Below are 21870 nucleotides of genomic sequence, written 5' to 3'. Positions count from 1 at the left end.
CCTGATCTTAAGGGAAAATCTTTCAGTCTTTCACTGAATGTGACGTTAGCTGTGGGTTTTTCATAGATGTCCTTTATCCACGGATGTTTGAAATAAACTTGCTGTTCTCCAAGCACACCATATCATGTCATACCTCTAGGCTTTATGAACATTTGCTGAAAGAATAAACAAATCTTACTCAACTTTTGGAATATCTACCATGTGTCACACATTGGTGTTTCTAAGTTGAATAAGACAAAGTTCCTGTCCTCCTCAAGCTGCTGCAAACCAAAAATAAAATTTGAAGGCCTCCCATGTACATCTGAATGGACTTCTTCCTTGGTTGGGGCACTCTAAAATTTAACCTGAAAGACTGTTTCAGGCTATGATGGGAAGTGGGGGTCTGACGTGCCTCATTATACCCCTCTGGCGCTAACATCAACACAAATCTTAAGTCTGATAAGAAACATTTACAGGCCGGGCGCAGTGGCTCTCTGAAGCCTTCATCTTCATAATAAAACCTAGGTCTCCAAAACCTCTTATCTTACTCCAAACATTCCTTTCTGCTGATAATTATTCTTTCAACCAATTGCCAATCAGAATATGTTTAAATCTAATTATGGCCTGGAATCCCCTGGCTCCGCCTTTGAGTTATCCCACCCTTCCAGATCCAACCATTGTAAGTCTTACACAAACTGATTGATGTCTCCTTAAAATGTATAAAGCAAGCTGTACTTCGACCACTTTGGGCTTGTGTCCTCAGGACCTCCTGAGGCTGTATCCTGGGTGCATCCTTAACCTTGGCAAAATAAACTTTCTGAATTGATTAGGACTTGTCTCAGCTAATTTTTGGTTTACAAATTGGTGACCATGAAGGGACTCTGAGTGGAGATGTAGCCCTGACCTTTGACTATTCTCCTGTTGGTTCTTGGCACCAGCTTGAGCTATCTTTATGGCTCAAATCAACAGGACAATTTGATTTGTTGAAGCTTGGGAACTCCCCTTTCTCCAGAGAATCCCTGATCTCTCAAAATTTGGTTGAGATCTATTGTTTATTTTGCTCGACAACTCCTTTTCTGGAGTTTTACTTGTTTCCAACAAGGAGGGCAAGTTTTCCTGCTTCCATGATGTTGGAAGGCAGTAACTCCTTTTTGGACTTTTAGCTAATATCTAACAGGGAAGGCAAATTTGAGTTTCTTCCTGCTTCTAGGATGGTAGAGAGTAGTCTTCAACCTAAGACCCATTTTTAGGTAAGAAGCTGATTCGGTTTTCTTTCTTGCTTGCTTGCTTTTCTTTTGTCTTGAAAATTCTCCATAATGACTAAAGGTTAAAGTTAGGCCAGGCGCAGTGGCTGAAGCCTGTAATCCCAGCACTTTGGGAGGCCGAGACGGGCGGATCACGAGGTCAGGAGATCGAGACCATCCTGGCTAACACGGTGAAACCCCGTCTCTACTAAAAAATACAAAAAAATTAGCTGGGCGAGGTGGTGGCGCCTGTAGTCCCAGCTACTCGGGAGGCTGAGCCAGGAGAATGGCGTGAACCCGGGAGGTGGAGCTTGCAGTGAGCTGAGATCCGGCCACTGCACTCCAGCCTGGGCGGCAGAGCGAGACTCCGTCTCAAAAAAAAAAAAAAAAAGTTGACAACCAGCTGGTCTTATTTTCTCCTTACCATTAGAGCGTTAAGTGATCATATTGTTGGTTTTCTTTGTTATTGTCCCTTTTTCCCATTGGATTTGACCAACTCTACCTGTCTTGGTCAAATCCTAATGAAATTCCAAATTATGGGGAACAAGGCCTCTGAATAAGCTAAAATTTCTCACAGGTGTAAAAAGAAAATAAAGAAACCATAGGCATAGTTTCTGTGTTTGCTGTCTTAATTTCCTTCTATCCTATTCCTCCTTCCCTTTTGCCATCTTCAGTACCAAGAAAAAATCTAGAGAAGGCTTCTAATGACCCGAATTCCTCAAATAATTCAAAACAAAGGTGCAACGCATCCCTTTTGGAGTGTTCTGGTTTCTTTTTGAAGTTTCAAGAGTCATAGGCAGATTCTTCTTTGGTCTAAAGTTCTGCTCTCCTGTATTTTATTACCTGACCTCTCTGGCTTTGGGGGATACCAAAGATTACCTTGCACTGTGTGAGGATTTGACTTTGGTGTGTGTAATGGCAGACAAGAGCTACAAAGTTAGGCGTGGCTGAGAACAGTTTACAGAAAGTGGTCTTAGATTTTTTTTTTTCCCTCCTGGGAAGATATTTAGGATCCTAATTCTAGTTTGGAGGTACATTTAAAAAAGTGTCTTCCCCAGCTTGGTGAGGTGACTCATGCCTGTAATCCCAGCACTTTGGGAGGCTGAGGTGGGTGGATCACAAGGTCAAGAGATCGAGTCCATCCTGGCCAACATGGTGAAACCCTGTCTCTACTCAAAATATAAAAATTAGCTGGGCATGGTAGTATGCACCTGTAGTCCCAGCTACTCAGGAGCCTGAGGCAGGAGAATTGCTTGAACCCAGGAGCTGGAGGTTGCAGTGAGCCGAGATTATGCCATTGCACTCCAGCCTGGTGACAGAGTGACACTCTGTCTCAAAAAAAAAAAAAGTGTATTCTCCATTGCCTTTCCTCCTGAAATTAGTCTTGATTGGCTGCTCTGCATTTGTGGGAAGAAGTGAACTGTCCTTTCCATGGATAAATGAGAGACTGAGTTTCCACAGTTCCAAAGAGAAAGGGCATTTTGCTCTTCCCAGTCAAAAGGTGCCCCTGAGTGACAGGGGGCTGAGTGGGAATGTTGGGGGGTTGAGTCCCCATGATGTGCAGTGGCCCTACAGGGAACTCCAAACAAAATTAGTTTAAAAAGGCTCATCCAGGAAGCACATATAGGAGCTGGTCACCCCATGCTATCAGCCCTCCTGGAGGTGCTAGACCTCCAGAGAGAGAAACTGAGACACATTGTGTGTGACACACTGTGGAGTCTCACCCACAACCAGCACAATTTGCCACACTCCACCAAACTCTAGGCCACAGCTCAGTTCCTCCTTTTAAGAAAAAATGTGGGGAATGAATTTTCTAGGAATGAGGACAGACAAGAAGGATGACCCCCTCAGGCACCCTGTTTGGTTTTATGACCCTTTACTTGCAAGTGGTTGTGTAAATGGAATGGCACGCCAGGTTTTCTAATACTCCAGCTGGTTAAACATCAGGTCTGCTCTTGTGCACATTTTAAACTGATGGGCAAATCACCTCAAGGAGAATTCAGAGCCTGAAGGTCAATCTGCAACTATAAAGTTCCAAAGTTCTCTATTTCTTTGCTTTCTTTTCTGCCTGCTTTAAGTCTGCTGTTACTTTTCTACTGAGATAAAATCCACTGTTGGTATCCAACCATTTCTTTTGTTATTGTTTTTGCAAACCAACGAGTTTTTATTAATGTCTCATGGCTAATGTTCTGAAGTAAAAGCTATAGGATCTTTGGTTGCATGAGTGTGTATGTGTGTTTATGTATACATACATGGATTCTGTTGTGTTTTGGGTCACAAGGTAACAAATTGGCTACCAATTATAGATTAACTATAAATTAAATGATAAGCCCAAATGCATTTCAAGCTTACATGACTTAAGTAAAATCTTTAATAAGCCAGCTTTAAAATTATTGGTAAATATTTGAAATGTGTTAAGAATTGTCAGCATACATTTTTGTTTACATTTATTGATCAAGTGATTTCATACTTATCTCTGCTGAATACTATAAGGTGTCAAAATTTGGCATAAGGGTTATAAAACTATAAACCCAATAAAAAACATAATGATTTTTGTGTATGTCATTTTTAATAAAAAAGAACTTAATATTGTTGATTTAATGAAAACAGTTAAATCTTGAATTATTGGTAAAATAATCATGTATTTAATCTTAAGGTACTTACTTAGGTGATAACCTGAAATTCACAGGCTATAAAAATGGTTGACAGGGAAATAACTTTAAATAATGACTATCACAATTTTCATAAATAATCTAGTTTCTCTCTCTGGAGGTCTATTTTCACACTGCTATAAAGAACTATCCAAGACTAGGTAATCTGTAAAGGAGAGAGGTCCAATCAACTCACAGTTTAGCATGGCTGGTGAGGCCTCACGAAACTTATAATCATGGCAGAAGGCAAAGAGGAAGCAAGGCACCTTCTTCATAAGGCAGCAGGAAGGAGAATGAATGCAGGAGGAACTGCCAAACACATAAAACCATCAGATCTCGTGAGAACGCACTAGTGTGAGAACAGCATGGGGTAAACCACTCCCATGAGTCAATTACCTCCACCTGGTCTCTCTCGACACATGGGGATTATGGGGATTATAATTCAAGATGAGATTTAGGTGGGGACACAGGCCTAACCATATCACTAGGTAAACTATTAAAATAATTAGGTAAATGTAATGGAATAAATAATTGTAAACAAACTTGTCATAAATTAGAATCTAAAGTTAAATTAAATATTTCATTAAATGCCTAGGTATTTTCCAATTAAAAAAATTACGGTGTAGGAGAACATTCTAAAAAATACGTTCTTATTAAAAGGTGAATAATTTTTGTCTATTTAAAGCTTATTTAAATGTTATGTGTAAAACAAGGTAAGAGGAACCAGGAAATAAGAGACATGCAAAGAAAGTTATAGAAAATAAAGAGGTATTTTTGGTAAGAAAGCTTAAAATAATTTTATATGAGAAAGAGTCTTGTATGGTAAATTTTTGTTCTAAAACAAAATGAGCCAGGCGTGGTGGCTCACACCTGTAATCCCAGCACTTTGGGAGGCCGAGACCATCCTGGCTAACACAGTGAAACTCCGTCTCTACTAAAGAATACAAAAAATTAGCTGGGCGTAGTGGTGAGCGCTTATAGTCCCAGCTACTCAGGAGGCTGAGGCAGGAGAATGGCGTGAACCCAGGAGGCGGAGGTTGTAGTGAGCCGAGATTGTGCCACTGCACTCCAGCCTGGGCAACAGCACGACTCCGTCTCAAAAAAAATAAATAAATAAAATGAAATAAAATAAAATGAATGGATTATTCAAGAAAGAGGAATATTTAGGACAAGCCAAAAGTCCAAGCATGTTGTAAATGGTCTAAGTTGTAATAAGGTTGGTGAAAAAGGAATTTATAAAAATGCAATTAATTGGCTATAATTAAAGGAAATTATAGTAAATAGTTTTTCTAAAAATTGAATTTTGATATTAAAAATACACTCACAAAAATCTAAAGAATTGGTTAAAACAAGATTTCATTTAAAATAGAGTTACTTAACGTAATATGGTGAAGCTTTGTGTCCCATTTTCATCTTGAATTTTAATTTAACATCCCTCCCAGGTGTTGAGGGAGAAACCTGGTAGTGGGTGGTTGGATCATGGGGGTGGTTTCTTCCATGCTGTTCTTGTGATAGTGAGGGAGTTCTCATGAGATCTGATGATTTTATAAATGGCAGTTTCCCCTGGGCTTTTCATATTCTCTCTCTTGCCAGCTGCCGTTTAAGACATGCCTGCTTTCCCTTCCACCATGACTGTAAGTTTCATGAGGCCTCTCCAGCCATACAGAACTGTGAGTCAATTAAACCTCTTTTTTTTAAAATTACCCAGTCTTGGGAAATTCTTTATAGCAGTGTGAAAATGGACTAATACACAATGCAAGATGTTTTTAATTTTTAAATTCTAGAATCTATTTCTTTTTGAAATTATTCAGATTGATGTCTCAGAAGCTGTATCCTGCTATTTCACTATCTTCTCTCTTTTGAGAAGGCCTGGGATGGTAACTCTCTCCTTCAACTTTTGTTGTAAGTTTTAAAATTAATAGTCTAAAGTAAGGGAGAACATTTTTGAAACTGGGCAAATGAGAAATCTTTTGGGTCTGCTTTTGCCTACTTTGCCTGTTATATCTATATGTTTGCATGTATCATGAGGAAGTTATATTTCACTATTAAACTAAACTGTATGAAAGCGTTCTAATGATTTGACTTAAAGAAAACTAACAACTCATCAGACTGATAGAACCTAGCTTAGATCCCCTTTAATTCATGACTTTGGCAGTCTTTGGTAAGATTAATTCGGTAAATTTAATCTAAAAATTATCTGCAATAGTTTAAAATCTTAAAGTGATGTTACGTTAAATTAAGTAACCTTAGGTTTTTTTTCCCACTAGGAGTTTGGGTTACTAAGAGTTAAAATAGTAGGAGCGTAAAAGGTGTTTTTGGTGAAGTTTATACAACACAAGGATGTGGTTCTTGCTAAAAAAAAAAAACATAATTTTTTTCTAGCTAAGAAACCATTTAAGAGTCACTTTAAGATAAAGGAAAAATTACAGAGATAAAACTAAATGGATAAAAAGAAAAAAATTAAGCCAGGGCAACAAAAGTTACCTCTGAGGTTACAGAGAAGATAGTCAATGTGAGGGAAGGGCAAAACCGAGTAACTATTAAACCGTAGGGTACAATGTAAAGGAATTGTCCCATTTTATAGGTTGGTGTCATCAGCTTCTTGAGAAACCTTTACTATAATGGATAGTAAAAATATTACCTAGCTACTTTTAGGACAATTCCTTAATTTTAAATGCTACAGAAGGAAAAAGCTTGTTTGGGTTGATGTAAGACCCACAGTTCACTATTAATCACTGATAACTACATGTGATCCAAATGTACAGGAGGTTATTCCTGAGAAAACAACCAGCCTAGTGGCCACTGTAAGATCTGTTTTCCCTGAAAAGGGGACTGCCTGACTGCCCTATAAAATACCAAGCGCAGCACTCCAAATGAAGCACTTAATATGCTTCATATGTGAGCCATGTGGAACTGGCTTTATGATGACCAAGATATTCTCCCACTGAATATGCCTATTACCCATGTCATGGTAAACCTGGAGGTTAAGGGGACCCATTTTTACATGGGTACCCCTCCCACAGAAGCATGCAACTGTTTGAGAGGTCTTATCAAATTTGTTATCCCTTGTGGGGCATAACACATTGAAGTAATTAATAAAAAAAAAAAACAGAGAAAGGAAAAACAGAGTCGAAGGACTCTCCCCAGAAGGGGTGATGGAAATATCACCCTTTTTGGATGGTTATTCACTATTTTCCCCAGATTGGAAAATTAAAAAAAAAAATCAAAAGGCAAAGGTTATCACGAGAAAGCTGACATTGCCTAGGGCAATGCTGGGGCAAATTAAGATAAAAAATTGGCAAAAGAACCTGAGTCCCTTGGCTCAACTCCCTGCTGGGAACCCAAGCCTTTTTTCACCAGAAAAGGTAAAATAGTCAGTGGGTAGAAAAGAAAAGTTCCTGTGACCAGAACATAAAAATGTACAGATTGGCCGGATGTGGTGGCTCACACCTGTAATCCCAGCACTTTGGGAGGCCAAGGCAGGTGGATCATGAGGTCAAGAGATGGAGACCATCCTGGCCAACATGGTGAAACTCTGTCTCTCTTAAAAATACAAAAATTAGCTGGGCTTGGTGGCCCAGCTACTCAGGAGGCTGAGGCAGGAGAACAGCTTGAATGTGGGAGTTGGAGGTTGTCGTGAGCTGAGATTGTGCCACTGCACTCCAGCCTAGCGACAGAACAAGACTCTGTCCCCCACCCCAAAAAAATCACAGGTTGAAAGGATTATGAAATTTGAGATGTTTACATAAACAGGCTTTATGTAAGGTAGTTGTAACTCCTTTACCTAAATGTCTTATGAAAATGGTTATTGTCTGGGAGGTGGAGGTTGCAGTGAGCCAAGATGGTGCCATTGCACTCCAGCCCAGGCAACGAACTAAACTCCATCTAAAAAAAAAAAAGAAAAGAAAAGAGAAAATGGGTATTGTGTCTAATTGGGGTGTGTTTTCCGTATCTAGTGCCATAAAACTGAAGGCATGTAAATCTGCTCTTTCAGAAATGTTAATTGTACACGCCAAATGGGAACTAGTAAGATTCCCTGAGCCCACAAAGTGTAGGGTAGAAGCTGGAGTGCTAGTCGAACAAATCCACCACTTTATAGCCCTTTGTGGGGCATTTATTCGTGCTGATGGCAAAAGACTGTGGGCACTTCCCAATGACAATGACTGGGCTAGAGAATTTCCGCTTGAGAGGCATTTACTGCCTTGCTATGGAATGTTAACTGAAGCTACCCTATGCCAATGGAAATAATGGTGCCCAAAGGAGTTCCATGACAAAATAAAAATGATTTACCTAAGATCTTGCTGCTACCTGAGAATACAAGGAGGAGACACTCATGAGCAGGAAGCCTCTTTTTTTTTTTTTTTTTTTTTTTTTTTTCATCTAGGACTGATTCTAACTATGTGAGGAGCTGCTAGATTCTACAGTGCCTGGTAGACAACTCTCATTAGCTATTTGACTTGTGAATGGCAGTTCCAAGGTGAACAAATATCCTGTTTGAAAGCCGCTGTTATGGTTAAAGAAGAATCAAACAAATCTTTTATTTTGAGTTATTTATAGTTTAAAGCAACTGGGTGAAGTATGTGTTTGTAAGCAAATTTTCCTTTCTATCTATCTGAGTTCTCCAAAATTTGGATTGTGAGTTTATGACAACATAGTCATTTGCATAAGCTTAGTAAGAGTCTTTTAGAACAGAGCAATTGGAGACACTGGTTATTTTGCCAAGGCTTTGACTAGAATAACATATTTGTAGGTAAAGTTCCAGCAAAGTCAACCTAATAGGAGCCTATATGGCCAAACAATTCTTGCTGCACTTTATATGAATAATCAGCCAAAGTATAATAAGCCTAAAACTTATTTTGTACACAAATTTCAGCCCTGACTTTTGTTTTTGAGTGCAGATTGAACAATGAATTATTTCTTGGCTACAATAATCCTCTAAAGAGTACCAGATTATAATTTTTCTTCATATTTTTAGTTGGTACTCTAATAGAACAGCTCCCTTTTTCTGTTCTGACACACAAATATTCTTTTGATTATCAAAATATTTATGTTATTTATCTCTCCTTGTTCTATTTCCTAGGAAACCAAAATCATGGTACTCTGAAGACCAGAGATGTGAATCTCTCTCATTTGGCATCCCACTGGGCCAGATCTGTTATTCACTGAAAATGCCCTGCTGCTGAGACTATATAAGCACCCTCTCTCTAAGCCCAGGGACTGTTGTGGACGAGGTGGATGCGTGAGATGGTTAAAGGTTGGTTTTAAGGGATAGAATTAGGTCAAGGTCAGGCCCTCCAAATCAAGGATGGGTATAAAAACATGTAAACAGATGGTAAAATAAAGTATTTTGTCTTCTAAGCTATTATGTGTCACCTTTGCATCCATCCCAACCAAGAAGAATTTCCTGGCTGGGCATGGTGGCTCACACCTGTAATCCCAGCACTTCAGTAGGCCAAGCTGGGTGGATCACCTGAGGTCTGGAGTTCAAGACCAGTCTGGCCAACATGGTGAAACCCTGTCTCTACTAAAAATACAAAAATTAGCCGGACGTTGTGGCACACGCCTGTAATCCCAGCTACTCAGGAGGCTGAGACAGGAGAATTGCTTGAACCCAGGAGGCAGAGATTGTAGTGAGCCAAGATTGCGCCGCTGCACTCCCTCCTGGGAAACAGAGTGAGACTCTGTCTCAAAAAAAAAAAAATAAATAAAAAAAATTTCCTACTTCCTGTAGAATTAAAATAAAATAATTACTGATAAGATAAAGATACCTTGCGACTTACCCAGCCTCCTGGGTATAATACTCCCAGTGATAAGTTGTGCTGATAGATATATATAAAATCTTTTTTTGAACAATGCTTATGTTTTATATAGCTAATTGCTATAAGTCCGTAACTAAAACCAAGATTACAGTAGCTTAATGCATAGAAGTTTAAAAATAAGTCAATTTTGTAACCTCTCCTTTGGCTTTTTGTTTGTTCACTTTCTACTTAAAAGAAAAAACAATTTTAAGGGGTGAATGCCTGTCCATGTCCATTCCTATCCAGCCTAGAGCAATTAATTGGCTGTAAGTCTTGTTGAGTGTAAGTCCCTCGGTTATAGGGAGTCCCACTGAGGGACAAGATGGACCTGGGGTAGGCAGCCATGTCACCCAGGCAATGCTATGGAACAAAATCAAAATTGGTGGCCATTGATGTTATCTCTGGCAAATCTTGGCCAGAAGGGCGAGAATGTAAACTAAAAATAAAACTCAAAGGCCTCACCACCCACACTGCAACCGTCTGAATGGACACAACCCCTCAGCCAGAGCACTCTAAAATTTAACCTGAAAGGCTGGCGCAGGTCATGATGGGAAGTGGAGGTCCAACATGCCTCATTATATCCCTCCAGTATTAATATCAACATAAACCTAAGTCTGATAAGAAACATACAATCTATTTTCTCTGAAGCCTTCATCTTCATGATAAAACGTAGGTCTCCAAAACCCCTTAGCTTAACCCAAACATTCCTTTCTACTGATAATTACTCTTTCAACCAATTGCCACTCAGAATATGTTTAAATCTAACTATAGCCTGGAAGCCCCGGCCCTGCCTTTGAGTTGTCCCGCTCTTCCAGATCCAACCATTGTAAATCCTACACGTACTGACTGATGTATTATGTCTCCCTAAAATGTATAAAGCAAGCTGTACTTCGACCACTTTGGGCACATGTCTTCAGGACCTCCTGAGGCTATATCATGGGTGCATCCTTAACCTTGGCAAAATAAACTTTCTAAATTGATTGAAGCTTGTCTCAGAGAATTTTTGGTTTACACAGTTTACACCTAGTGGGGGTAGTTTAAGAGACACTTAGGATACATTATCTTGTTTAATCCTCATAGCAACTCTTAAAGGAAGTTGGAAGCTAAGAGATTTGCCCAAAGTGGTAAAGCCAAACCAGGTGTGGTTTAAGAGGCAGGCCCTGGCACTGAGGTAGAAGTCTCAGTTTTCTGCTGCCACCTTCCAGAGAGCCAAGAGAACCCACTTTTGCCTTTTAAGAAACGTGCCCAAAAGTTAGACGAGTTGGGAAGGTGACTACAGTATGCATCTATGAAGAGCTCTCTGGGATCTAATCATGTCTTAGCTTTGTCACTCATTAGCTTTGTAACCTTGGGCAAGTTACTGAGTCTCTCTGACCATAAGTTTTCTCATCTGCTTAAGAGAGTAATAACGCTGTATTGAGCTTCCATTGTTTTTTTTTCTGAGTAACACCCAGTCCCGCTTCTGCTTTTGCTTTCCCTATTCCCAGTTGGGAGAAATGGGGTGTAGGAGGCATGTTACTCTATCTAGCCAGTGACATGCTCTCTGGAAATGAATCTTCAGTGGGATAACCTGAAGATTACATTCCACTGGAGCTCATTCATCTAGAAGCCCTGACAAAAATGTCGCTGGTTTCTGCTCCTCAGACAAGGAGTCTTCTCTGTTCCTGACTAGTTATTTTATGACTAGTTCTGCTTCTCCTTCATTCTGTGAGCTCCCACCACAACCTGCCCCACCAAATCTAATAATTCCCTTTTTGTTTAAGTTAATTAGAGCCAGTTTTTATTGCTTGCAACAACAACAACAACAACAAAAACATTGATCCAAACACCTACCTTGCAATGTTGTAAAAATTAAATGATACGAAGTGTGTCAAATGCTTAGCCCCGTTCTGGCAACAGTGCAAGCAGTCAGTAAGTGGTGACAGTTGTTTGTAAGTCATCACTCGGGGCAGGACACAGGGAGGGAGAGAGGAGATTGTTATTGGTGTGCATTACACTGAGAAAAACCTTCCCCCAAGACATAGAAGGACAAACAGAAGGGAGGGAAGTCCAGGCCATGATATGCTCATTTATTCCAAATGTCTTTATTGAAACAGAATGATAGAGCAAGAAATAATGAGGTCTGGGAGGATGTCTTTGGGCGCAGGATGGAGCCCAGACCCAGTGGTTACAGTGTGGAGCTCTCTCCCTGTCCCCTGACTCTGGCCAAGGAAGTGAACGCAAAGCAGCAAGGAGGAGGCAGGGAGGGGATGGCCCTCTGAGCTCTCCCCGATGGCTGGCGTAAGGTATCTCTGAGCCTTCTGGGCAGCCCTGCCTTCCCTACTCAGTCTTACCGATCTTCTTGCCACCTTTCTGTGTGGGCCAGCCTCCCGCCAGGGTATTCAGAGGCCGCTCAGAGGGCAGGGTTAGGGGTGGCAAGCAGCGGGACATGGTCACAGCGGGTAGGGGGTGGCTGCCGCAGCAGGGAAGGCCGGCGACACAGCTCCCCGTCCCGGAGCACCTCCGGCAGGAGCTTGCGCTTGGTTTCCGGCAGCAGCATAATGCTGAGAATGCAGAGGAGGGCGCAGGCCGCCAGTACCACGTGCTGCAGGAAGGCTCCATGGCCCATATGGAGGCGCTGGGCCGGGCCGCTCAGTCCCCCAAGCGCCCCTAGAGCCATGATCAGGCCCAGGCCGCGACCCCTGGGGAAGAAGGAGGAGGAGCTCAGCCCACAGCTGTGGCCTTGCCCCGCCCTTCTCCCACAGTCCCCCCTCCTCCAGCCCGCAAGCCCCGTCCTCAGGAGTGGGTTGGGGGAAGGGGGGGCCGAGGGTCCTGGCTCTGCCTCTGGGGTCACCCCTGCTCTCACCGGACAGTGGTGGGGATGACCTCAGCAGCAAGGAGGGTGCTGAGGATGGCGGCAGCTTGGGAGGAGAAGAGCCCAAGGACGGAGAACGTGGTGATGGCAGCCTCATTCAGATCTGCAGACGCAAGAGGGATGATATGAATGGAGGTGGGGAGGTCAAGGCTCTCCTAGTCCTGGGTGTCATCCCCTTGGCTCTCTGTTCCCATGGCTCTAGCTGGGCAGGCTCTGGGCATTCAGTAACTGACTGGGAGAGCAGATGGGGCTGTGCGGCCTGGTGGAGGCTTGTGGAAGAGCTGGACAGGGTCTGGGGCTTGTCTTGGGAGGCTTGTGCCAGAAGAAATGGCTGAGCCTGTCTGAAACACCTCTGTTGGGGTTCCCTTGTTGAGCCCACACTGTGGGAAAGGTAGGATGCTCACAATCCCACAGGCCCAGCAAGACCAGGGAAGCAATGCCGGTAAGGGTCATGGAGAGAAGAAGGATGCCCCGGCGGCCAAATCGGTCCACGGTGACCCCCAGGAAGACACAGGCCAGGGCTGCGGTGCCGCTGGCCAGCAGAGAGCACAGGTAGAAGTCCGATGGGCTTCCTCCTCCTCCCACAGGCTGGTAGCAGTGGCGAATGGCGTGGGCAATGAAGCTGTGAGAAGGGGTGGGGAAGCAAAGAACAGAGTCAGAATCCCCTCCTGCAGCCTTCCACAGTGCTGATGGTCCTCTGCAGGGGTCCTTGGGCCTTCCCACCCGGCCAGCCCCCATTCCAGCTACTGGCCTGGCCCTCAGCCCAGACACCCAGGCTCACTTGGTGAAGCCCAGGATAAGCAGATTTTTCCAGATGTTGCGGTAGTTGAGGAGGGAAGCGAAGGAAAAGGAGGATGTTGCAGGGAGAGGGCAGGTATTCTCCAGGTCTTTGGGAGAGAGAGAGGAGCTGTCAGAAGAAAACCCTGAGAACCCAGGATCCTCCCACATGGGTGGTGGGGACCCTGGGAGAAGGTGGCACAGCTACAACTATGCAGAGGGCACCATCATGTGTGCAAGTGAAGCAACACTCACAGGGACCCCTATCTCTTACCCTGCAGGGCCTCCTGGGCCTCCTCCCCCAGCATCTGCCCATGGGGCCGGTTTCGTTCAGCCAGGATCCTCAGCACAGATTGAGCCTCCTCGATCTGCCGCTTCACTATCAGCCACCGTGCGGACTCCAGGAACAAACCAGGCCAGCTGGGGGCAAGGTGGAAGGGGTATACTGTGAGGCCTCCCTTCTCCTGATCTAGGGGTGGGAAACGTGCACCTCTGAGGGACTGGGGCTGGGGTAGGCCTGGACCAGGGGTGGTTGGAGAAGAGGAGGGGTCTCTGGGCTAGGGCTAGTTTGGAGGCAGAGATGGGAATTGCCAGACAACAGGTGAAGGGCAATACTGACCCATAAAACAGGAAGAGGATGCAGGGAGCGGTGATCATTCGCTGTAGGAATCGCCAATCCTTAGAGACAAGGGCCAGGCCCAGGAACAGGAAGTGCCCTCCCACCCCCACCAACTCCCCTGCCAGGGCCACCCGAAGCCTCTGGGTTGGGTCGCACAGCTCCAGGCCTGGAGATACAGCAGGGGTGGAGAGAGGAGAGGGAGGCCAGGGAGGAAGAAGACATAAGAGAGAAGAGAGGGAGGGAGGAGGACAGAGAGCGAGGTCAGACCCAGAGTGGAGGCTGCAGCCATTGCCTCCCTTGCTAACCTCTGGGTGGCAAGGACTGGGGAGATTGTTCAGCCCTCTCTCCTCTCCTGCTCAAACCTAGGAGGGCTCTAGGGCCAGAGTCCCTGGTGGGTGTTCAGCATTTCCAGTTTATAGGCCCTTTCCCATCAGGCCTCTTATTTGACCTTCACATCAACCCTTGTCCAAGGTCGCACAGCTAGGGACAACCTTTGTCCCTGGACTTACTACTGTTAGGGGAATAGCACCTTATCCCCTGGCAGCAGTAAGTCCAGGGCGAAGACTTTAAAGATTGTGGGGATAGGGAGATAGGCGTAGAGAGAAGCAGGAGCCCTGGATTCTTCAAGGGCCTGGGCAGAAAGATAGCTGAAATTCTAGGCAGCTGAAATGTGGCCTAAGGGGCAGTGGGGACGGCCTGGGGATGCAGGCAGGTAGGCATGAGACCCAAGGGAGGGAATTCTGGGAGGGTGCCACTTACGCATCAGGTAGACACCCAGGTCAACACCGGCAAGCAGAAAGCCCAGGAGGAATCGGAGGGCCATGACGCCTGTGGAGGAGCCTGCAGCAGCCCCTCCTACTCCACAGGGTCCCACCAGCCCCAAGGTCAGCAACACAATCCCACGACGGCCAAACCTAGAAAGTGGGAAGGGCTTCTGATCACCCAGACTCTCTGGTGGTGGGGAAGTGGCTGGGAAAGACCCAGCTGCACACTTTAGAGTTAGAGGTATGAGAATGAAGTTCTGGGAGCAAGAGTTGGAAAGAGGCTTGAGAAGATGGGAAAGGATGGGGACCATGGGTGGGTGATGCCTGGCTACTGGGCACTGGGGTGTGGTTGTGATTCTGTAAGAGGTGGGAACATTGACTCTTGGGCTATTGGTCAGAGATTAGGGCACTTGTCAATGGATATGAGATCACTCATCAGAAGGGATGGGTAATTGCTTAGGGGATTTGGGACCATTCATCCTTAGGAACAGAGCTAATGGTCAGTAGGCATGGAGCTTGTCTTGCTTAGACTGTTCAGAGGAGATGTGGGATGGGGGTTCGTTGATATACGGAGTTGGAACTATTAACCTGTGGAGGGGAGGCCATTGTCCACTTGTGCATGGGGATACTACTGGTCAGTGAAGGTAAAGCTAATGACATTAGGGGACTGAGTAATTGATTTTTGGAGATGAGACCATTGTTCCATGGAGGTGGGACATTGGTCTATTAATACATTAAGAATGGTCAGGCTGAGCACGGTGGCTCACGCCTGCAATCCTAGCACTTTGGGAGGCTGAGGCAGGCAGATCACGAGGTCAGGAGTTCAAGACCAGCCTGACAAATATGGTAAAACCCTGTTTCTACTAAAAATACAAAAATTAGCCAGGTGTGGGGGTGTGTGCCTGTAGTCCCAGCTACTTGGGAGGCTGAGGCAGGAGAATCGCTTGAACTTGGGAGGCAGAGGTTGCAGTGAGCTGAGATTGCACCACTGCACTCCAGCCTGGGCAACAGAGTGAGACTCCGTCTCAAAAAGAAAAAAAGAAAAAAAAGAAAGAAAAAAGAAAGGTCAGTGGGGACATGGACATGGGTCTATTAATCCATGGGGCAGGACTATTGATCAATAGGATGAATCTATTAATCCATGGGAATAATGCGTAAAGATAAGGTCACAGACCAGGGGAGATGAGATCATTGGTAAGTGATGATGGTCACTGACTATGAGTTAGTGAAAACATGGTTACTGATCCTTGGAGGCTGGGCTACTGATCTTTGGGGATAAGACCACTGATCTATGGAGATGAAGATAGGGAGCCTCTGGTCATTGGAAAGGGGGCACCAATCCCTGGGAGTTAGACTATTGATCTAATGAGGTGGAGTATTTTTCCATGAGGATGGGCTTATTGGTTAATGTGCTGAAGGCTACAGATTTTTTTTTTTTTTTTTTTTTTTTTTTTTTTTGAGGCGAAGTCTCGCTCTGTCGCCCGGACTGGAGTGCAGTGGCCGGATCTCAGCTCACTGCAAGCTCCGCCTCCCGGGTTTGCGCCATTCTCCCGCCTCAGCCTCCCGAGTAGCTGGGACTACAGGCGCCCGCCACCTCGCCCGGCTAGTTTTTTTTTTTTGTATTTTTAGTAGAGACGGGGTTTCACTGTGTTAGTCAGGATGGTCTCGATCTCCTGACCTCGTGATCCGCCCGTCTCGGCCTCCCAAAGTGCTGGGATTACAGGCTTGAGCCACCGCGCCCGGCCTGAAGGCTACAGATTTTAAGAGACCAAATTATTGATCTTTGGGGATGAAACCATTGTTCCGTAGGAATGAGGCTACTGGTCTGTGGCAATGAGGCCACTGATGCATAGGCATGGGCTATTGACCTGTGGGTTTAGGACCATTGGCCCACAGAGGTGTGTGACTATTGGGCAGTGAGGATGGGTATTGATTTTAAGGAACTGGACTACTGAATGTTGGGATGGCTTTGATCCATAGAACTTGAGCTATTAATCCACTTGGATGGAACTGTGGATCAATGGGGCTCAGTCTAATCATCCAGGAGGAAGTTTAGTGCAGTGAGAGCATCTGGTCAGTGGTGATGGTGACCAGAATCAGAGATGAGATTTTTTGATCTGTGGGAAGAGTTATTGGTTGCTGGGATTGGGCTGTTGATCTCTGGAGGTGAAGCTATTGACTCATGGAAATGGGGATTTTGGTGAGAGGATCTCAAAGCCCTGAGGATCCATGAGGGTGTGACTTTTAATCTATGCGCTATTCACCTACAGAGGGTGGGGTCATTTGGTGGCAGGCATGGGACTGTGGATTATTGAGTCTGAGGATATTTTCTTTGGAGATAGTTATTGACCTGTAGGGGAGGGGCCACTGGTCAGAAATGAGGTAATTTGCTTGTGAAGTTGAACTATTGGTCAGTGGGAATGGAGCTGTTGGTGTTTAGGAATTAACATTGATCTTTAGGAATGAGGTCACTGAGATGGAGCTAACAGTCCATGTGGGCTGTTAGTGGGAATGACACTTTTTGGAGATGAGGCCATGATTCATGGATAGGGGGCCACTAATTAGTGGGAATGGGACTAATAGTCCATGGAGGTCCAGTCATTCCCTTGCACGGAAGAGGTAGGGAAGGTGTATTTCTTGATGGGGAGTGAAGTTGAGACATGGGTAGACCATTGAATAGAAGTCCAGAGAAGACTGCAGGGTCCAGCGAATCGTCTTCGACCTCTTGTAAGCGCCCGCTGCTTGGGCTAGCTTCCCTAGCACCCCCTCCTTTCTACCAGCCCTGCCCCCACGACACCCCTCACCTGTCTGCGGGGTAACCCAGGAACAGGTAGCCGGAGGCAAAGCCCAAGATGAAGAGGATCTGCTCCAGGATCACCTGCCAGCCCAGGTCACACACCAGATCCCACTGGGGATGTGAGAAGGGTGCAGGGGGCGTGAGGCCCCGCCCTCGCCGCTCTCTGCCCGCCCCAGACCCGCGGCCCCCTGGCCGCCTCACCTGGCCGATGGCATTGGTGGTGAGCACGGGAAGGCCATTATAGTCCCAATCCTTGAGGCAATGGTTGAAGTCCGGCGGGGCGAAGCCGCTGCACGAGGGGTCGGTACTGGTGGCGACACGGCTGGCAGCGCTGGCTGCTAGGGCCGCGCTGGCGACGCTGACGCCGCTGGCATTGGGGGGCTGCTCCCAGCCAGAGGCATTCGGGGGGAAGGCCCCGTAGTGGCAATGCAGCGGGGGCGCCAGCGTGAAGATGGGGTCCGAGGCCATGCCCAGAGCCACGAAGAGCACCGGCAGGCAGCAGAGGCCGAGCTGCAGCTGCTGGCCGCCGCCCAGCGCCCCCACCTGGGCGAGCAGCGCCTCAAAGCTGAGGGGGCCTGGGGGCACGGCCAGCGACAGGCTGCTGCCCAGTCCGTCGCCGCCCGCGTCTCCCTCCCCCTCCCGCTCGCGCTCCCGCTCACCCTGCAGCTGCTCCGTGGGCAACGCATCTCCGAGGGTTCCGACCTGCTGTTGGGGGCAGGGGGTGGCAGGAGAAGGGTGAAGCGGAGGAAACCGCAGAGCAAGGGCAGGGGGCAGGCGGGAGCGAGGGCTAGGAAGGCAGTCAGGGGCCGGGGATGCGCAGGAGGAAAATGAACGGCGCTCCGCGGGGGCGGGGGTGCGGGGAGACGATGGCGTCGCCACCTGGGGCTCGGGCACTTACTCCGTTGGAGGTGGGGGTGATCTCTACAGTGTTGTCGATTTTGCCGCCGCCCCCGCCATTGGGCTCGGGGGTCCCGGTGGCCACCCGGGGAGCCAGCTTGCTGACCGCAGGGGCCCTGCCAGCCCGCGCCGAAAGGATGCGCTGCCCTCTGGTCCAGTTGCGCGCCGACTGCCCGGACCCAGAGAGCCCGAAGAGATCCCGCTCCGCAGCTCTGCAGCCGCGGGCGCCTCCTTGGTCTCTGCGATCTCTGCGCTGCTTTCCCCTCCTCTTCCTCTAGACTCTCCTCCCCTTCCCACGTCAGCAGAACCTTCGGTCCAGACTCTTCGTCAGATAGAGGAAGGGGGGCCAGGGCCCAGGGGAGGGAGGGGAAGGGGGCTCTGTCGTCTCTTTCCTGGGTCTGCAGGCCATTGCGGTAAAAAGTAAAAAAAGCTGAAGGATAGTAGCTAGTCCAGGCAGATGCCAGAGATTCTTCCTCTGCTTCCAATCATTTGCCACCACTGATTCATTCATTCATCCACCCATTCACTAATCAGTAAAATGTAAGTGTCCACTACGTTCCAGGACTTGCACTAGACTTTAAGGATAATAGGGTGGACAAGGTCCACTTTGGAGACCATTACTCCAGGGAGACAGACATGTAAACTGGCTATTACAGTACAACTTATGCATATGGAAGACTGGCTTGGCCCTGTATTCGGCCCTAGCTTCAGTACTCTACAAGGAGACCACTTCCTTGGGTTTCATCACTCCCATCCTGGTTGAATCTCCATTTCTCAACAGCATTTGGCACTGTTGACCCCCTCTTCCTTTAAACACTCCCTTCCTTTGCTGCTGAGTCTCTCCTGCTCCCCTTTTCTCCATTGCAGAAATCGTCTTCCAGCTCATGGCATTGGTGCTGAGCATGGGCAGGCCATTATCATCCCGGTTCTTGAGGCAATGATTGAAGTCCAGTGGGATGAAGCAACTGCAGGAGGGGTCTGTATTGGTAGTGAGGAGGGTGGTGGTGCTGGCTTTTAGGGCCATTCCTGTCTGTATCATTTAGACACCATCGTTCAGTGTCTGGAATCCTCAGAGACTTAGTCCTAGGCCCTCCTCTCATCTCACACTGTCTCCACCTTGGGATCTTACCTATGCCCACAGCTTCAAACATCACCCATACAAACAATACAAACCTGATGTCCAGACTGATTTCCAGCTTCCACCTCTGTTCTGAGCTCCAGACCCATGAAGCCACCTCTTATTTGACCTTCACCTTGGATGACTCACAGGGACCTCAAACTCAATATGTTCAAGACCAAATTTGTGCTTTTCCCCCATAACTTGGTTGTCTTCCACTGCTTTTTTCTGCGGTGAATGGCACCCTCAACATCACATTGTGGCCAAATGCTCAGGCAACATCCCTTAGAGCTTTCTCTTCCTTACCCACGTTGAATCCTTTACAAAATTCTGCCCATTTTACTTCCTATATATTCTCAGATATCCCACATCTCTCCATCTCTGCCACTATTAGTCAAACTACCTGCTGCAAAGACCACTTTCGCCCCCTAATTCCTAACTGGTGTTCTGCATCCACTTTATTTATACCTCCTTGCCACCCATATGTCATTTATAGTCAGATAGAATGATCTTTTCAAAATACAGATCTGATCGTGTATCTTTCCTATTAACCAGTCTTCAGCGGTGTCTCCTCACTGTCAAAGTGAATATTAAAAGTCTAGATACCTCATACATGGTTCTGCATGCCTGATCACATGCTCTCTGTAGTTCCGTCTCACTTCTTTCCCCAAACTCTCTGCACTCTAGCCACAGACCTTCTAGTTCTCCCCAGTGCCACGAGGCCTTTGAACAAGCTCATTCCTGCCCCTAAAAAACTTCTTAGTCACATTTTTCTCATCCTTCAGCTCTCAGCTCAAACATCTTTGCTATACAGGAGTCTTCCCTAACCTCTAGAATTGCTACTCAAAGTGTGGTTCATGGACCAGCAGCATACCTGGGAGCTTGTTAGAAATGCAGAATCCAAGTCTCACCGACAGACCCTTGAATCATAATCTATATTTTAACCAGATCTCCAGGTGTAGGTATTATACATTAAAGGTAGAGACACACATCTCTAAGAGATTTGTTACCTGATAGGTACTTTATTCTCTAATCCTAGGTAAGGGCTAGAAAGGAGTGTTCTATCATTGTCAGCCAGGAAATTGTTCCCCCTTCTCTCCACTGAACCACACCTTTAACTTGTCTCCTCTGTTCAGAAATTTTCCACATACAGGAAACTCTTTTCTTGAGATAGGGTCTCACTCTCTTACCCAGGCTGGAGTGCAGTGGCTTGATCACAGCTCACTGCAGTCTCCACCTCCCCGGCTCAAGCAATCTTCCTACCTCAGCCTCCTGAATAGGTGGGACTACATGCACGTGCCACCGCAGTTGGCTAATTTTTTGATGTTTTGTTGAGATAGGGCCTCACTGTGTGGCCCCGGCTGGTTTTATACTCCTGAGCTCAAGCCATCCTCTGGCCTCAGCCTCCGGAAATGCTGGGATTACAGGTGCGAGTCACGCAGCCTGTTACCACTTCCCCTCTCCCAACTCATTTCAGCATCTCTTCAGGTTTTACTATGGTGCTACATACCCAGTATTCCTTGGGGATTTATTGTCTGACTCCTGGTGTCTGTCCTGGAATAATGATAATCACTTAATTTATACATTGTGGGGCTGTTCACATGCATTATTTTGTTAGGTCCTCACAATAACCCTGTAAGACCATTATGATCATGCTAATATTGAAGATGAAACCAGGACTTCAGAGGGACTGGCATGTTTTACCCATGGATGAACAAGTACATGGCAGATCAGAGACTTGAACTGAAATCTCTGACTTTAATTCCAGGCTAATCTCTTGAAATTCTGTTTGGAAGATGATGGATGATGGACTTCAACACATAGGGGTGAATTTTGTTGGCCCCAAAATCTGAAAGTGCATTTTTCTTTGAGAGTGAGATGAGAAAGGAACCTAAAGGGGAGGTGGCAAATGTGCGGGGGTGCCAACAGACTATGATTGCGCCCCCAATCCAGTCATCATGCCATGGTAATATCTTGGGAAAGCAGAACTGAAGCAATTGATTTGTAGCTTGGATGTTTTCTCTTGTGGTAAATGGCTAGAATGATCTCCTATCTAAGCCATGGTCTCATCAATTTCACCAAAGTCCTGAGGACTGACCTTTCGACACATTGCATTCATCTGCCACCACGGATCCTCCTGAAAATGGTTTGTGGATGCGCAGGTCATCCTGGGATGATCTACCTGGGAAGCTGAGTGAAAGGGCCTATACCCTCTTGGTGTCACCTAAGGAAGAGAGTGCCTAGACTGGCCAGCAGCAGTCTCCAATTGGCCAGAGCTATCCTGTGGTGCAAAGCTGAGGCTGGGCCTTTAGTTGGGGTGGCCTCTCCAGGATGGCACATTTCAAGGCCCTTGTGTAGTCAGCTTCTCTCCAC

At 46.3% G+C, this 21870-nt stretch overlaps 1 protein-coding gene across 3 annotated transcripts; it reads right to left on the bottom strand.

Annotated features, from left to right (window-relative positions):
- Positions 1-11732: 11732 nt before the first annotated feature.
- SLC22A17 (solute carrier family 22 member 17) lies at positions 11733-18641 on the bottom strand. 3 transcript variants are annotated; one of them, XM_010378407.1, is made up of 10 exons: positions 18382-18641; positions 17685-18188; positions 17491-17594; positions 14682-14836; positions 13923-14088; positions 13578-13723; positions 13308-13413; positions 12931-13148; positions 12518-12629; positions 11733-12353 (listed from the first exon to the last, which is right to left on the bottom strand). In XM_010378407.1, the coding sequence occupies exons 2-10, from the start codon at positions 17949-17951 to the stop codon at positions 12065-12067; spliced, it is 1563 nt and encodes a 520-aa protein (XP_010376709.1). In that variant the 5' UTR covers positions 17952-18188; positions 18382-18641; the 3' UTR covers positions 11733-12064. The 3 variants fall into 3 exon arrangements, with proteins under 3 accessions (XP_010376709.1, XP_030787383.1, XP_010376710.1); XM_030931523.1 differs by having other exon boundaries at positions 17685-18185; positions 18382-18638; XM_010378408.1 differs by lacking the exon at positions 18382-18641 and having other exon boundaries at positions 13923-13963.
- Positions 18642-21870: the final 3229 nt, after the last annotated feature.

This window comes from Rhinopithecus roxellana, chromosome 5, assembly GCF_007565055.1.
Source record: "Rhinopithecus roxellana isolate Shanxi Qingling chromosome 5, ASM756505v1, whole genome shotgun sequence".
Lineage (NCBI taxonomy): Eukaryota > Metazoa > Chordata > Mammalia > Primates > Cercopithecidae > Rhinopithecus > Rhinopithecus roxellana.
The sequence above is the reverse complement of the archived record's forward strand: the minus strand, read 5'-3'. Positions and strand labels throughout refer to the sequence as shown.

Excerpts from the sequence above, each read along its gene's own strand:
- SLC22A17 (XM_010378407.1), bottom strand. The coding sequence starts at position 17,951 with ATGGCCTCGGACCCCATCTTCACGCTGGCGCCCCCGCTGCATTGCCAC. Across the intron at positions 13,724-13,922 it reads ATCCTCTTCCTGTTTTATGG|CTGGCCTGGTTTGTTCCTGG; the intron begins GTCAGTATTGCC and ends CCTTGCCCCCAG. Across the intron at positions 13,149-13,307 it reads CTTATCCTGGGCTTCACCAA|CTTCATTGCCCACGCCATTC; the intron begins GTGAGCCTGGGT and ends CCCTTCTCACAG.